General features: G+C 43.0%; 1 protein-coding gene across 1 annotated transcript in view; it reads right to left on the minus strand.

The window, feature by feature from the left end:
- The window catches only part of TTN (titin), a 274,428-nt gene that overhangs the window by 174,633 nt on the left and 83,567 nt on the right, over positions 1-16,228 (minus strand). The window contains 29 exon segments of the mRNA XM_049106193.1: positions 189-476; positions 613-900; positions 1,497-1,775; positions 1,866-2,144; positions 2,259-2,537; positions 2,661-2,948; positions 3,662-3,940; positions 4,055-4,336; positions 4,772-5,050; positions 5,307-5,588; positions 6,912-7,199; positions 7,341-7,628; positions 7,770-8,048; positions 8,154-8,432; positions 8,527-8,805; positions 8,981-9,268; positions 9,387-9,665; positions 9,833-10,114; positions 10,232-10,510; positions 10,766-11,047; positions 11,579-11,866; positions 12,000-12,287; positions 12,400-12,678; positions 12,787-13,065; positions 13,159-13,437; positions 13,601-13,888; positions 14,010-14,288; positions 15,347-15,628; positions 15,750-16,028. Of these exon segments, the coding sequence (XP_048962150.1) occupies positions 189-476; positions 613-900; positions 1,497-1,775; positions 1,866-2,144; positions 2,259-2,537; positions 2,661-2,948; positions 3,662-3,940; positions 4,055-4,336; positions 4,772-5,050; positions 5,307-5,588; positions 6,912-7,199; positions 7,341-7,628; positions 7,770-8,048; positions 8,154-8,432; positions 8,527-8,805; positions 8,981-9,268; positions 9,387-9,665; positions 9,833-10,114; positions 10,232-10,510; positions 10,766-11,047; positions 11,579-11,866; positions 12,000-12,287; positions 12,400-12,678; positions 12,787-13,065; positions 13,159-13,437; positions 13,601-13,888; positions 14,010-14,288; positions 15,347-15,628; positions 15,750-16,028 (8,187 nt within the window).

Here is a 16,228-nt window from a genome sequence, read left to right on the forward strand (position 1 = left end):
ACAGTTTCAGAAAAATGTGAATTTAAACAGATCACCTGTTCTCTAGAGAAACTTATTTCTTCTTAAACATTTTTATGTCATTTGTTTAAAAGTGTCCTAAATTTCACTGTCCTAGTGGAAATTGAACCTTTAGGACAGAACGGAAAATTATTATGTTTTGTTGGACCAACATGCGAAATAAATGATACCTTTTATATTAAGTTGAGCTGTGCAGGAGTCCTTTCCCACTTCATTCACAGCATAGCAGGTATACTGTCCAGAGTCTCCCTTGTCTACTTTCAGTATCGTCAGGTGGGCGCTGTTTTCCAGGTAACTAATCTGGTAGTTTCCGCCACTTCGTATCTCTCTGTTGTCCTTGGCCCAGGTGACCTTTATTGGTTGTGTCCCAGTAACGTGGCACTCGAAGTCTGCACTCTCCCCGACCACAGCATCCACAGGGGCCACGGGGATGTCAAAGAAGGGCGGGTTCTTCCCCTCTAAGAGCAGAGCAGAAGGACAAGGTTTCAGGCCCCATATCCACCCCATTTTATGGAAATCGTGGCCTTTTCCCCTTAATTTCAGGAATAGAAATTTCATTTACAGAAACAGAAAGATGTTGAAGAAGCCACAAACCTGTGAGGATGAGTCTGGCGCTGGAGGAAGCAGACCCTATAGGATTCGTAGCTGTGCAAGAATACTGGCCTGCAAGGCTCCGATCTGTTTTAAAAATATTGAGAGTGGCCACGTTATCTAAAAATGACGTCTGTACATTTGGGCCATCTTTCAATGGCTTGCCGTCTTTGTACCAAGACACTGAGATAGGCTCTGATCCATTTATGGTACATTCAAAGACAACGGGCAGTCCAACCGTTTCTTGAACATCTCGCAGTTGACGAGAAAATGATGGTGGAAGTTTTTGCTCTGTAAGAACAGAATTAAGATAATGAGAATTTCTGGATGTTTTTAATTTGCTGAATGTTCTTCTCACAATTATGGCGGTAGAGGCAATAGTAGGTCTATGACAACATCAGGAGGTATTACTATCTCTTGAATTAGCTTGGACGTGAAGAAAAACATATGAACTTTTGGAGCAACATTTTCACCCTGTGGTCACCTTAATTCACAGTGGGTTCAAAAATATGTAAGCCCAAAGACAGATCGGTTGGCTTAAGGTACAGCTCAAGGCAGGCAGCAAATTCTCCTAACTTTTTAAGACTGCCCTGTGGTAATTTGAATGGGACACTCATGAAGTGAAATTTTTAAAATATGGTTACGTGTTTTTTCCTAAAGATTTAATTATAGAGACAAGTGATTGCATGATCCTTCCAACCAAAGGTTTAGTCTTCTGATCTCTCCTGGCTACAGTAAAGGACAAGCCACTAACTATAGATAGGATGTCTTAAGAAGAACATCTTGCATCGGGCAAGATTTTCCTCAATAAGAAGGTCTTTGCCAGATATTTTAAATCTTGTTCAAGAGCAACACAAATTCATTCACTTTTAAAATATTGCAGTCACCTTGCACACTAAGGAAAGTTGATGAAGAAACTTCCCCCACACTGTTTTCAGCTCTGCAGATATATTCTCCGCTGTCATTACTATCAACCTGGTTGAAAACCAGTGTAGCCACGTTGTTCCTAAAATGCATTTTGTAGGTGGCAGTAGGTCTTAATTTTGTGTCTCCTTTGTACCAGGACACCCCAATTTCAGGGGTCCCAGCAATTTGGCATTGCAAAGAGGCAGAGTCTCCAACGGTCACTTTAACAGGCTCCAGCTGCTTGACAAAATACGGTGGTTCTGGAGGCAAGAGAGGTTAGTTAGTCAGGAAGAGACATGTCAGAATGGTTAACTTATATACGATGATATGGATGCAGGGTCAGAACAAACCTAGTATCAGTATTTGTGCCGAGCAGGAATCTTTTCCAGAAGCATTTTCAATGTAGCAATTGTATTGTCCTGCATCCTCTACCGTGCTACTTGGAATTTCCAGGATTGCAGATTTTTCAGTTGTGGTTATATTACACCTCTGGGAAGGAGTTATGTTTATGCCATTTTTCTTCCATGTAACTGAAATGGGAGGAGTTCCAGTGTAGGTGCCCTCGAGAATCAGGGGCTTTCCTTTCTCTATGCTGTAATCATTGAGCCTCTTCACAAATTTGGCTGGGGCTATAGTAAACAAATGGAAAATACGAAATCAAACACATGTACCTTTAGGTAGAGCCCGATCTATTACTCCACGTATGTTAGGCTGTAAAAACGCAGATTAGCAGTCAAACAAACCTTTTACATAGAGGTGTGTTGTACAGGAAGCTTTGCCAGCTTCATTACTAACTATGCAGGTATAGTCTCCGCTTTGTGTTGTGTCTACACCAAACAACTCCAGCTCAGCAACGCAATCCTCCAGAGATACGTTACACCTGTCGCCTGGGGCTAGTTCACTGCTACCCTTGAACCAGCTGACAGTGAAAGGAGGTGTTCCTTTTATGATGCTTGTGAAAGTTACATTGGCTCCGGTTAAGACATCCATGGCCTCAGGTTTCTGAACAAAAGATGGTGGTTCTAAACAACAACAACAAAAAAATCACATATCAAAAGCTGTTTAATATTTTTGAATTTTGATGATGAAAATGCTCATAACCACATTAAGAAATGCATTTCTATTTTACTGTATTTTGGACTGACCTCTCACAGTCAGAGGAGCACTGCATTCATCAGAACCGGCTACATTAGTAGCTATACACGTGTAGTCGCCGGCATCGGACTCTTCTAGCATGTTCACAGTTAAAGCACAAGTGTTATCTGTCAGGGTGGTCTGGTATTTCCTTCCACTGCTGACCTCGTTTCCTTCGTGGAACCAGGAGACAGAGATTGGGGGTGACCCATAGACTTTGCACTCCATTACCACCGAGGAACCAGACAGACCATGCGTCTCTTTCAATTTTCTCGTGAATGAAGGAGGAACAATTCGGTCTGAATGTGGTGAAAATCAAACAAATAAAGGACATCAGTTATAAAATGATTTGAAAAGAGAATTATTGTCTTTTTGGTGGACTATCCCTAGATCCACTTGGCTCTTTTGCAAGAGTATCAAAAAATTCCCCCTGGCTTCACACAGTGGAAAGCCTTGAGAATCCATGGGCAAGATGTGCTAGTTGAAGAGTTGGGGGTTTTGGTCTCTTGTCACTGTAAACCATGACATGCTGAATTATTTCAGCATAGGTGATAGTTAAAGACAACTTTATCCTTCTCTAGGGATTGAGTCTTACTCCTACTGCTCTGAATTGTGGAAATTTCTCCATGAAAAAGGGATAAAACTTTTTTTAAAAAAATATTTTATTTATTTGGGTGAGAAAGAAAGGCCACACCAGAGAGAGAGGCAGAGAGAGGGGGAGACACAGGCTCTCCACTGAGCAGGAAACCCAACGTGGGGCTCGATCCGTGGACCCCAGGATCATGACCTGAGCCAAAGGTAGATGCTCAACAAACTGAGCCACCAGGCACCCCAGGATATAACTTTTGGACTTCATTTTCTTCCAACCCTATGGGTACGTTACCACTGATTTTGCTGATGCAGAGGGTGTCAGACTCATGTCACACTGTAGAAGATGGAACTTCCCATACACGTATATGTAAATCAGGAACTACATCACAATAACATTAAGATAAAAGTCCAACCAACCAACCTGAAACTTGTACTGAGGCTGTACAGCTGTCTTTGCCAACAGGGTTTTGCACCTCGAAACTGTATACCCCACTGTCACTGGGTGCCACGTTGATAATCTTAAGGCCAGATACTTTGTTGAAGAAACTTATTTTGTATTTGCTGTCACTCGTCAGCTCTTTTCCATCCTTAAACCACTTAGTACTGAGTTCAGGTGTGCCAGTGACTGTGCATTCCAAGGTACAGGTATCTCCTGTGGTAACTCTTATGGATTCTGGCTTTTCCACAATTGCCGCAGGTTCTGGAACGGGATATAATAAATTACATTCAAACTTTATGATCAAACTGCAAAGCTAAAGACAACACAGATACAGCGTGTGCTTTGTATTCATGGTAATGTTCTATCTGGACTAACCAAGAACGGAGAGCGTGGCGAAGCACTCTTGCATTCCAGCGTCGTTTTTGATCTGACAGGTGTACTTTCCGGCGTTGGCTGTTTCTGCTCTTGCAAACTGCAGGGTTGCAACATTTTCTGAATAAGACACCCATATGTTGTCACTCTCTCTAACAATTTCCCCCTTATCTTTGAACCACACCACTGATATTGGCTCAGGCCCTTCGATAGTGGTCTGCAGCTGAACTTCTTCACCAACGATGGTAGAAATATCGCTGAGCTTCTTCACAAACCTTGGTGGTGCTGATGAGAAAAAGACAAATAGTTTAAAATCTGTGGGGCCAGTAGTACCTCCCCCCAGTCGTGCAATGCAATGCGAGGAATTACACTAGTGAGAATACGTTGTTTCCACTTCTTAAATAAGAGGTATTTTTGGTGAGTGGGAGCAGCGACGTGTCAGTTTATATTAAGCCAAAAGAGTCAGATGTCTTGCTTTCTCCAGCTTTCTGAGTTCAATGAAATCTACTGGAAAAACTGGCTAAAATGATATTTGGTAGGATTCAGATATGGGATGCACACTAAACATAAAAGGATTTGGCAGAGAAAAAAGGGTAAGTAGGAGACACAACTAGTGATAAAGGGCTGGGCGATCGCTAAGAAGCCAAGAGAGCATTAAAATTAGAGGGGGGAGAAATCAGAAGGGGAATAGTAGACAGAAAAGAATGAGGCCACTCTAACCTTTCAGAGTGATAGAAGCAACACAAGTGTCGCTGCCCACATCATTGGTGGCTTTGCACTGGTACTCCCCTATGTCTGCAGCATCGACACCCAGGATGTGAATGCTCGTCAGGAAGTTCTCGGACATTATCTTGTACTTCTTGCCACTCCTAAGTTCTCTCTTATCTTTATGCCAAGAAACTTGAAAAGGAGGAGTCCCCTGAAGCTCACATTCAAGATGAACATCAGCTCCCTTCAGTGTCTCAACAGGATGAGGCTTTTTGCGGAAAATGGGTGGTTCTGCAATTGGAAGGTAATTGAGTTAGAGAAAAAAAAAAATGAAAGAAAAGGAAAATCAGGCTGTATTCTGTTAGTATATAGGTTCAAGTAAGGATCAGTTTCCCATTCCATCGCAGAGACAGAACACATGACTTTCGATTTTTGATCATTAGGCTTTAAAAATGTTAAAACATTGCTGCGGAGTCCTGTGGGGGACTGAGAGGACAACCAGAGAGGAGTCCAAGGTGAGCAACACAAAGGAAGAGTAAGCTCTGACCTTTAACTTTTAAGGAAGTGCTGCTGCTCGCACTGCCTGCTGCGTTGCGGGCCTCACACGTGTAGTCTCCGCTGTCCTCGACACTGAGGTTGTGCATTTCCAACACCGCCACCGAGTCAAGGAATGACATTCTGAATTTACTGCTCTCTTGAATTTCAGTCTCATCTTTGTACCACAAAACCTTGATTTCTGGAGACCCTCCGATTTTGCATTCGTATCTTGTGTATTCATCCTGTTTCACAATTCTTGAAGGTTCTAGCTTCTTAATGAACCTGGGTGGTTCTATGGAACCAAGAAGAAAAGACAAGGTAAGGGATGGAAAAGACACGTATAACTCAAGATAAAGTGAAGAATGGAATCCCTCTGTCAGAGAGGTCTTTAACTCTGGAAAGCATATTTATTTATTTGACGTGGTTCAAGGAACAATGGTTAATAATTAGTAAAGAATGGTTAAGTTCAACCAAAGTAGAAATTTCTTAAAATGCATGTACTTCTGCAAGCAACCACATCAAATGCTATTGTAAACGGAAGGAGGAAAATACATTAATTCATATTGTGTGATCCTCCTCTCGGCAAAAGATTCATTTCTTTAGCCCAAGATCAGAGGCAGGGCTGTGTCTGTTGTTGGAAGAACTCTGAAGTTCGCAAGGAATAAGACAGTTTGACTACCTTCCTGTATGTGAACTAGTGGAGGTGTATCTCCTCCTATGGCTACAAAGATATCAGATATGTACCATGAGGAATGAGAATAACAAAACTGGGTGAGATATTTTAATATTTATGACAATTGCTCTTAAAGACCTTAAATAGATATTTCTTCAACACTCATAATTTCCCTTCAACTGGGGAGAACAAGGCTTTCTTCATTGCTGAATCAAAAAATTCAAGCTCAGAGAAATAAAAATGATTAGGAGTATGTCATAGAGCAAATGGGCTGCTAAATACAATTCTATTTTAATTTCAAGAGATCTAGAAACCATCACCACAAAAATCCTAAAAAATTCTCTAATGGGTTAGATCAGAAGCTCATTGAGTTAAGTATTTAATCTCTGACAATGGCAGCCATGAACTTGCTACTGAAAGAAACGGTTGCCTTCCACAATGTCGGATATTAATGTTCACCCTAGCCCTCTGGCTTCCACTATTACTTAACTGGGACTAGAGGAGGGAGAGAGGTTAGCACAAGCTGACTCTTCTTGAAGGGCTTATTTGGGATCTGCTATCCCCTGGAGCGACAAAATCCATTAATTTACAAACGACTGGGGAAAATAAGTCTTTTGAGATAACTTCCTTTTTTTTTGGTCTTAAGCTGATTTCTTTCAAATTTGGATTTTCTTGCAATCCTGTGAAAAACTGTTGTTCACTCTTTCCCTAGTCTTTATCTTTAGCCTTTAAAAATCGATGTACAGTCTGTGTTTTATCAGTTTTATATTTTTTAATAAAAAATTTTAAAACTTGATCCCGTCTGGAAGGCCCTAGATCCATCTGATCTCTCCTAATTACTAGACCATGGTCCTACACATAACTTTCAAGCACACCCTTCCTCCTGTATTTCAAGATATTGAAAATGTAAAAGAGATGTTGCTACGTGACTGGAACAGGTACCTTGTACACCCAGGTGAGCAGAACAAGAGTCTTTTCCAGCGACGTTGCTTGCGTAGCAGGTGTACTGCCCAGCATCGCCTTTGCTTACTTTGAGAACGGTCAGAGTGGCAGTATTTTCAACCAAAGTCATCTTGTAGTTGCCTCCGGGGCGAATCTCTCGGTTATCTTTGGCCCAAGTGATTTTGATGGGTGCAGTTCCAGTTACATGACATTTAAGAGAACCACTTTCTCCAAGAGCAAGATCTACTGATACGGGCTTTAGATCAAAGAAAGGAGGCACTTCGTGCTCTGAAAAGGATGAAGACCAACATGGTGACTTCAGTTTTCATGCTCCCAGACATGGAGCAGAAACTAAGAGGCACCAGTCCTTTGGTGGCCCACAGCAGTGAACCTTTTATAATGAAGAGGGTAGCGCGATGAGCTACTCACCTGAGAGAATGAGCTTGGCACTAGATGAAGCAGTTCCAAGAGGATTGGAAGCTGAACAATTGTACTGACCAACGTGGCTCTGGTCAGTTTGCAAAATCTGAAGGGTTGCTACGTTATGAACAAAAGAGGTTTGCAAATTAGCATCGTCTTTCAAAAGTACCCCATCCTTGTACCAAGACACTTGAAGAGGTTCTGAGCCATTGATGCGACATTCAAATGCGACTGGGAAGCCAAGGGTCTCGTGAACATCCTTCAGCTTTCTTGCAAAGGAAGGTGGAAGTTTGCGCTCTGTAAAGAAGTTACAGATAATCCTCATTCACAAGAGAGAAAACATCCAGGACGCATTTCAATCCATTAACATTGTGATGTTTTTAAGCAAATGGGTCTGTTCAGCACACAGCAAGCCTTGGGAAACAAAACCATCATCACCTTTGATAACGAGCACGGCCGAAGAAGCGACTGCCCCCACACTGTTCTCTGCCTTGCAGGTGTACTCTCCTATGTCACTGTGATCCACTTTGTTGATAACTAAGGAGGCGACGTTATTTTTAAATTGCATTTTGTACGCAGGAGCTGAGCGCAGCTTTGTGTGTTCTTTATACCAAGCAATTCTAATTTCTGGGGTTCCATCTACTTTACATTGTAAAGTCGTGGGTTCTCCAATGACTGCTTCTACGTGTTGCAGAGGCTCAATGAAATAAGGCGGTTCTAGGGTACAAAGGATGGCAATCAATCAATCATGCTGCCTTAAAGAAGATGTTGTAAGAGAAGGAGAAGACAGCAATAAGAAGGGGGGGTAACTGATTGACACACCTAAGACAGACACCAGCGCGTCACAAATGTCTTGACCGGCCTCATTTTCTATCAGGCAACTGTACTGTGCATAATCCTCTACGGTGCTCTCAGTAATTTCCAGTATCGTGGATTTTTCTGTCGTGGTAATGCTGCAATTCTGTGACTGGGACAGCGGGGACTCATTCTTCATCCAGCTCACGGAGATGGGAGGTGTGCCCGAATAGGTGGCCTCGAGCACTATGGGGCTTCCCGTCTCCACGCTGAAGTCAGCCAACCTTTTCACAAAGGTGGCTGGTTCTGTGCGGACAAAACAGGAGGGTCAAATCGGCATCTTCAAGCCAAGACGTGGAAAGACACGGCAAAGACACACGAGTTGGAGAAAAGAGCAAACCTTTCACAAAAAGGTGCGCGGTACAGGAGGCACTGCCCGCCTCATTGGTGACGAGGCAGGAGTAGTCCCCGCTCTGCGACGGCTCCACCTCTAGCAGCTCCAGCTCGGTCACGTCATCCTCCAGGGAGATGGTGCAGGACTCCCCCGACACCAGTTCCCTGCTGCCTTTAAACCACTTGACCTTGAATGGAGGGGTGCCTCTGATGACACAGGTGAATATGAGGCTTATTCCAGGCAGCACTTCCACGGAGTCGGGGACCTGTTCGAAGGACGGGGGTTCTGGATACCGCAGGGGAGGGAGAGAGCGAGAGGAAACAAAGAGATCCAGGTGAGATGCGCTTTTTGGCCCTTGAAGGAAAGGGAACTAAGGCTTCAAAGGAGACACGACAAAAGCTCCCACGCGCGGCAGGTGCCAAGTGGCGCCGGGCAGCCGCGGCCTGACCCGCACACTGACCTTGCACGGTCAGCAGTGCCGAGCACTCGTCAGAACCGGCCACGTTGGCGGCCACGCACGTGTATGTGCCTGTGTCGGAGGGCTCCAGTAAGCTCAGGCTCAAAGTACAGACGTTTTCCGAAAAGCTGGACTGGCATTTAGGCCCGCTGACGACCTCATTCCCGTCCTGAAACCAGCCGACCGAAATGGGGGCCGAGCCGGACACCCGGCACTCCAGAACCGCCGAGGCCCCCAGGATGGCGTTGGTGTCCTTCAGCTTGCGGATGAAGGAGGGGGGCACGACTCGATCTATGTGGGAGAAGGGTGATTCTCTGTTTAAAGAGAAGCTTGCTTGCTTTTTTTCTTTCTTTCTTTTTTTTTTCCTCCAGGAAAACTGATAGATCCATTAAAACCTCATACTACTCACCCGAGACATGGACGGACACAGAGCAGGTGCTTTTACCAACACTGTTCTTCACTTCGAAGCTGTATAACCCCTTGTCACTCATTTCTGCGCAAGGGATTTTAACCGAAGCCACTTTGTTGATGAACGTAATGTGATGTTTGCTGTCTGCAGACAATTCTCTCCCATCTTTGAACCACTTGACTGAAAGCTCTGGTGTTCCAGCCACCACACACTCTAATGCAAAAGGATTCCCAGTAGTGACCGTCATGGGTTCTGGCTTCTCTACGATTCTGGCTGGTTCTAAAAGAAGAAGTATAATGTGTTGAAGATAAAGTCACCTCCCAGACTGAGAGTGTAATCAATACACTGGGATAAGATTATACAATGGGATAAGATTAGTATTTGTGGAAGACGATCATGGGGCCAGTCGTTCTGATTTTTTATCCAGGTTGTCCGTTGTTACTAACCTAGGACTGTCAAGACCGCCGAACATTCTCGCGTCCCGGCATCGTTCTTGATCTGGCACACATATTTTCCAGAATCAGATGCTTTTGGGCTCCCAAGTTGGAGGGTTGCGATGTTATCGATGAACGAAATCCTAGTGTTTTCACTCTCTCTGATGACTTCACCTTTATCTTTCAGCCAGACCACAGAAATTGGCTGGAAGCCTTCCACCACAGCCCGTAACTCAACAGCATCCCCAACAAGGGTTGAGGTGTCGCTTAGCTTTTTCACAAATCGTGGAGGTTCTAATGAAAGAAATTTGTGGTTAGGGGAAGAAAGGGAATCACAGCCACCTAAATTATTAGCTAAGCAAGAAAAGATGAAAGGAAGAGACATCTATTTTTGTGCCCAGGTGTACAAACCTTTGAACTTGACAGAGCAAACACACGTGTCGCTTCCCACCTCGTTAGTGGCTTTGCAGTGATACTCTCCTACATCGGAAGCTTCGAGATTAAGGATATGAAGACTTGTATCAAAATTTTTTGACGTGATTTTAAATTTCTTGCTGCTTCGAACTTGCTTTCGGTCTTTAACCCACACCACCTCAAACGGGGGGGTTCCCGAAATTTCACATTGGAAGATTACGTCAGAACCTTTAAGAGCTCCTACTGGAGAAGGCTTCTGGGTGAAAACAGGAGGTGCTACCGGGGAAAAAGAAGACAAATGATGAGAACATTTGCTTACTGAAAAGGAAAAAAAAAACATATTTTAGAATCCAGAATCACTAGGAGCAATTGGTGTGACCATAGGCCAGTAGGCTAATGCAAAAAATAACAATTCCTGCAAGCTAATTAAGAATTGCTCCTGTGGTGAGCCTTTTTATCTTGGAGCTCATCACGTTGCCGAGAAAGACTCAAACCAGAGGAGAAGAAAGCAAGCAGCTTAGCGTGTCTAACCTTTCACGGTCAGGGCTGTGCTACAGCTGGCATCACCAACACCATTATGAGCTTCACAGATATAGTCTCCGCTGTCCTCAGCGCTGGCTTCATTGATGGTAAGCAAGGCCACAGAATTAATGAATGACATGTTGTATTTCCAGCTTTCGTGAAGCTCGCTGTCGTTTCGGAACCACTGAACTTTGATTTCCGGGGAACCACTTATTTTACATTCCAGCTGGATGGATTCTCCCTGCTTTGCAACTCGAGAAGCTTCTAGTTTCTTAACGAACTTGGGAGGTTCTAGTAAATCAAAGGAAAAAATAGCTTGTGTTTGTGGCTGAAGATCCCGTAAATACGTAACTTAAACGTGCTTATTAAGAATATACTTTCTGATTATTTTGTGATGAAATGTTGTGTTTGCCATCAAATAAGCTCCTAATGGAGAATTTAATTGGTAATTTTAACTTTTGCAGTTTGGATAGGTAAGCCAAAACATATAAGTTAGTTTATTATAGAGGTATTTGGTCAAAATTTAGTAATGATAAATCAGAATGCCACATAACAGAAAATAATATGAGACTGGATAGTTGAAACAATACTTCACAAATTTCAATTAGACCACACTATCTGATAGGATCACACTTAGAGTTAACACTAGAGAACAATATAAAGACAAAACAGATCTTCGATTAATGCTTTCAACACTAAAGTACAAATTCTAACATGACCCACTTAGCTTGTCCCAAACACTTAAACACTAAAGGAACTTTTAGAAGACCGTTACGTAAATGTGGGAAAGAACAAATATCAGTAGATGCCGCGTAATGATACCTTTTACACTGAGTTGAGCTGAGCACATGTCCTTGCCAACATCATTGGTTGCCTGGCAAGTGTATTGACCAGAGTCTCCTTTGCCTACTTTAAGAATTCTCAAATGGGGAGTGTTTCCCACACATGTGATAGTATAATTTCCTCCAGGACGTATCTCCTTGTTATCTTTTGACCAAGTGATTCGCATTGGTTGAGCACCAGTGACATGACACTCAAAGTCAGCACTTTCCCCAGCAATGACATCTATAGATACAGGCTTGATGTCAAAGAAGGGAGACTTCTTAGGCTCTGGAAAATGAAAAGAAAAGGCAATGTGTGTTTTGTTTGTTTGACTTTTGTCACTGGCTGTTTCTACTCTGACAGTGAGTAAGAAGTCACGGTTTGGTTTTTTGTGAAGAGAAAGATTAACATGGGAACAAACCTCTCACTGCCAGTCTAGCACTAGAAGATGCTGTTCCAAGTGGGTTAGAGGCTGAGCAGGAGTACTGGCCAGAGTGACTCAAGTCAGTTTGCAAGATTTTTAAAGTTGCCACATTGTCTACAAATGACATCTGTAGATTTTCGTCGTCTCGTAAAAGTACCCCATCTCTATACCAGCACACCTGGATGGGTGCGGAGCCATTTAATCGACAAGTGAGTGTAACTGGCAACCCAACCGTCTGTTCGATGTCTTTCAATTGTCTTGCAAAGGAAGGTGGGAGTTGGCGCTCTGTAGGAAGACAAGCAATACTGAGTCATTAGTCCATGAGGAGAAAATTTCTCCCCAAAGATAAAAGGATTAATTTAAAAACACTTCTTAATTTCTAAAATAATATAATCACCTTGAATTCTGAAGACAGTCTTCGAAGCAGCAGTTCCTATACTGTTTTCTGCTTTACATGTGTACTCTCCACTGTCATTAATATTCACTTTATTAAAAACAAGTGTGGCCACATTGTTTGTAAAATAGGTCCTGTATTCAGGAGTTGGCCGTAACTTGGTGTCTCCTTTGTACCAAGACACTGTAATTTCTGGTGTCCCAGCAACCTGGCATTGTAAAGACACCGAATCTCCAACCGATGCCTCCAGAGGTTCTAGCTCCGTAACAAAATAAGGTGGTTCTAAAGAAGAAAGGATCACATTCAGCAACTGGAATTAAAGAACACCAAACAGACCATGCTTTGTCTTACAGGAATGCCGACCATTGAGGAGAGAATAAGACAACACACCTAATGTAGATACCAGAGCTTTGCAGACATCCTTGCCTGCCTCATTTTCAATTTCACAGGAGTACTGTCCTGCATCTTTTTTTGTGCTATTCAGGATTTCTAAGATGCACGTTTTCTCTGTTGTGACTATGCTGCATCTTTCAGACTGACTTATGTTGAAACCATCCTTTTTCCAGGTAACTGCAATCGGAAGTGTTCCGGTGTAGGTGCTCTCCAGAATTATGGACTTCCCTGGTTCCACGGAGTGATCACTTAGCTTCTTCACAAATGTAGCCGGTTCTGGTGAGTGACAAAGCACGGCAATTAAACCCAGAAAAAGCACATAGATGGCCGCATACAGAAAATCAGAAGAGCAAATGCACGCGAGCAAACCTTTCACAAAGAGACGAGTAGTGCAGGATGTTTGGCCAGCATTGTTAGAAACCACACAAGTGTATTCCCCACTCTGAGAGATGTCAACATTAAATAATTCCAGCTCTGCCACAGTGTCTTCAAAGTAGATGTTGCACTGGTCTCCTCTCACGAGTTCTCTGGCACCTCTGAACCAGCCGACCTTGAATGGAGGGGTTCCTCTAATGACGCTTGTGAAAGTGACATTTTTGCCTGGTAGTATTTCCAGAGGTTCAGGCTCCTTCACAAAAGAGGGTGGTTCTACATGGACATGGAGGACAGTGAAAAGAACCTGTAAGTTTCTAATTTGGTTGCAACTCTGAATCTAAAAATGAAGAGCCCTTTGGAATGTGTGTCAGGTGGGTACCATGATGTGCACCCAAAGAAGAATTTGTACAAAATGGCTTGTGTGTATAACACTGACCTTGTACAGCCAACGCTGCACGACATTCATCAGACCCAGCGGCATTAGCAGCCACGCATGTGTAACTGCCCATATCCGACGAGTCCAGAGAATTCAGCTGCAACGTGCAGACGTTATCTGAGAATGTGGTCTGGTACTTTGCTCCGCTGACAATCTTCGTTTTCTCATGAAACCAGGCAACAGAGATAGGTGACGATCCAGCTACTTTGCACTCCAAGATGCAAGAAGTACCCAGCACCCCAACAGTATCTCTCAGTCTTCGTGTGAAAGAGGGAGGGACCATTCGGTCTGTGTAAGGAAAGTCAAGAGATCACCATGATTTGAAAGAGCAGAAGGGCCGTGAGAGAAAGCAACTGCTGAAGGAATCCGCAGAAGCAATGGGGGGTGGCGGGGATAGAGCGGAACTAACCTGAAACATCAACCACAGCTGTGCAGCTGCTTTTTCCGACGTTGTTTTGAACCTGGAAAGTGTATGTGCCTGCGTCTTGCCTTTCAACAGAGAGTATCTTTAAGGTAGAGATTTTGTTGTAGAAGCTGAATTTGTGTTTTTGGCTGCTGGTCAACAGCTTCCCATCCTTGTACCATTCAACTGAGAGTTCGGGAGTGCCGGCCACCTTACACTCCAGGGTGCACGTTTCTCCCACAGTCACTGTCATTGGCCCTGCTTTCTCAACAATGACTGCAGGCTCTGAAATAAAATGTGATAGCCATCTGTCAAAGTCCATTACCTTTAGCATGATTCTACTCTCAAATTCACTAAGATTGGTTCTTCCAATGGTTTGGTTACGTTAGGGCTCTCTCTCTCTCTCTCTCTCTCTCTCTCTCTGGAGTGATGATTCCACAATTACATGTTGTCATGAATTTATGGGGGGTTATTATTAAGCCATATATTTCTGCACTAGTTGGCTTTTTCAAAACAATTCAGACAATGTATATTAGACAGTGTGTACTGATTTGCACTTGACCCTCTCTAGAGCAAAGGATTCATGTTTTGAACTACTTGATCTCTTTGCTTTATTTTAAGGGGCTAAAGCCAGTATTTTTCCAAGCTGTTATCCAAACAATCACTAAATTAAAATGTCCAAAGATGCAAGTGTAAGTCTTTCCTATCTAACTTTGATCTTGGGAGTTCTTGTCAACACGAACAGCTAGTACTTCGGAAACAAAATTTCCTTGTGGCATATGCTGGCTTCCAATAGTTTTCATGCTTAAATAAAAGAAATCATGATTCTATCTGCTAATCCATCAAGAAAAGTAGTAAGTAAACAATGAAACAGATGTTTCATTAGAAACAGATCCTAACTTTTGTTAGGATCACAGAAACAGGAAAGAGTGTTTGAAAGATCGATTAGGGAAAAAAAAGATTGATTAGGTCTTTTCTCTTTTTTTCCTTTTTTCTTTTTGTTCTTAAAGATTTTATTTATTTATTTAAGAGAGAGAGAGAGAGAGAGTGCTCAAGAGCACAAGCAGGGAGAGGGACAGAGGGAGAGGGAGAAGCAGGCTCCCCGCTGAGCAGGGAGCTGGACACGGGGCTGGCTCAATCCTAGGACCCTGGGATCATGACCTGAGCCAAAGGCGGCTGCTTAACCAACTGAGCCACCCAGGCTCCCCTCTCCTAAACCTTTCAAACAGGTATGGACTAATATCATTCCAGAAGAAATTCAGAACTGGAGATTCTACTAGTGACTCATCTCAGTGGTTGGTGCCACCTTCTATCAGGGGTTCATTGTACTATATTGTACCAACCTAAAACAGTCAATGTGGCCATGTTCTCTCTCATTCCGCCATCATTCTTGATTTGGCAGATATACTTCCCAGCATTAGCTGGTTCTGCTTTTGCAAACTGCAGAGTTGCAACATTTTCTACAAATGTAATTCTGATGTTTTCACTTTCTCTGATCACTTCTTCTTTCTCTTTAAGCCACTGAACAAAAATAGGCTGAGCTCCTTCTATGTATGCTTGTAACTCAGCGGGCTCGCCAGCTACAACGGTGAGGCTGTTCAGTTTGGAGACAAATCTTGGTGGTTCTGAACAAGGAAAGATGAGCGGAGATTGTTGAAAATATTGTCCGTATAATGGAAGAGAAAGAAAAAAACAGATGTCTTGCACATTCCTGCCATTTCTGCCATGTGCAGGAAATATGCTTACCTTTTAATTTTACGGTACAAATGCAAGTATCACTTCCCACTTCATTCTGTGCTTTGCAGTGGTATTCACCAATGTCTGAAGTTTCAACATTGAGAATATGAATACTTGCATGGAAGTTTTTGGATGCAATCTTGTATTTCTTGCTACTTCGGAGTTGCCGCTTGTCTTTGTACCATATCACCTCAAATGGTGGTGTTCCCGAAAGTTCACACTCAAGACTAACTTCAGTATTTTTAAGGGTTTCTACTACAGGAGGGAAGCTGCTAAAAACGGGTGGTTCTGTAAAAAAACAAGAATTTCTAATGAGTTGGGCTATTTAATTTCATAGAATGTTTTTATTTCTTTGTTGTTAAAATTGGAAGAGTCAAGATACTATAATGTGGAAACAGTGTCCAGAACTATCACTTCATTGTTGAGGAATAACAGCTTTGGAGAAGCCATTAGCCTTGACAGAATCACTCGCTTCCCTGGCAGAGAGC

This window comes from Canis lupus, chromosome 36 (assembly GCF_003254725.2).
Source record: "Canis lupus dingo isolate Sandy chromosome 36, ASM325472v2, whole genome shotgun sequence".
NCBI classification, from domain to species: domain Eukaryota; kingdom Metazoa; phylum Chordata; class Mammalia; order Carnivora; family Canidae; genus Canis; species Canis lupus.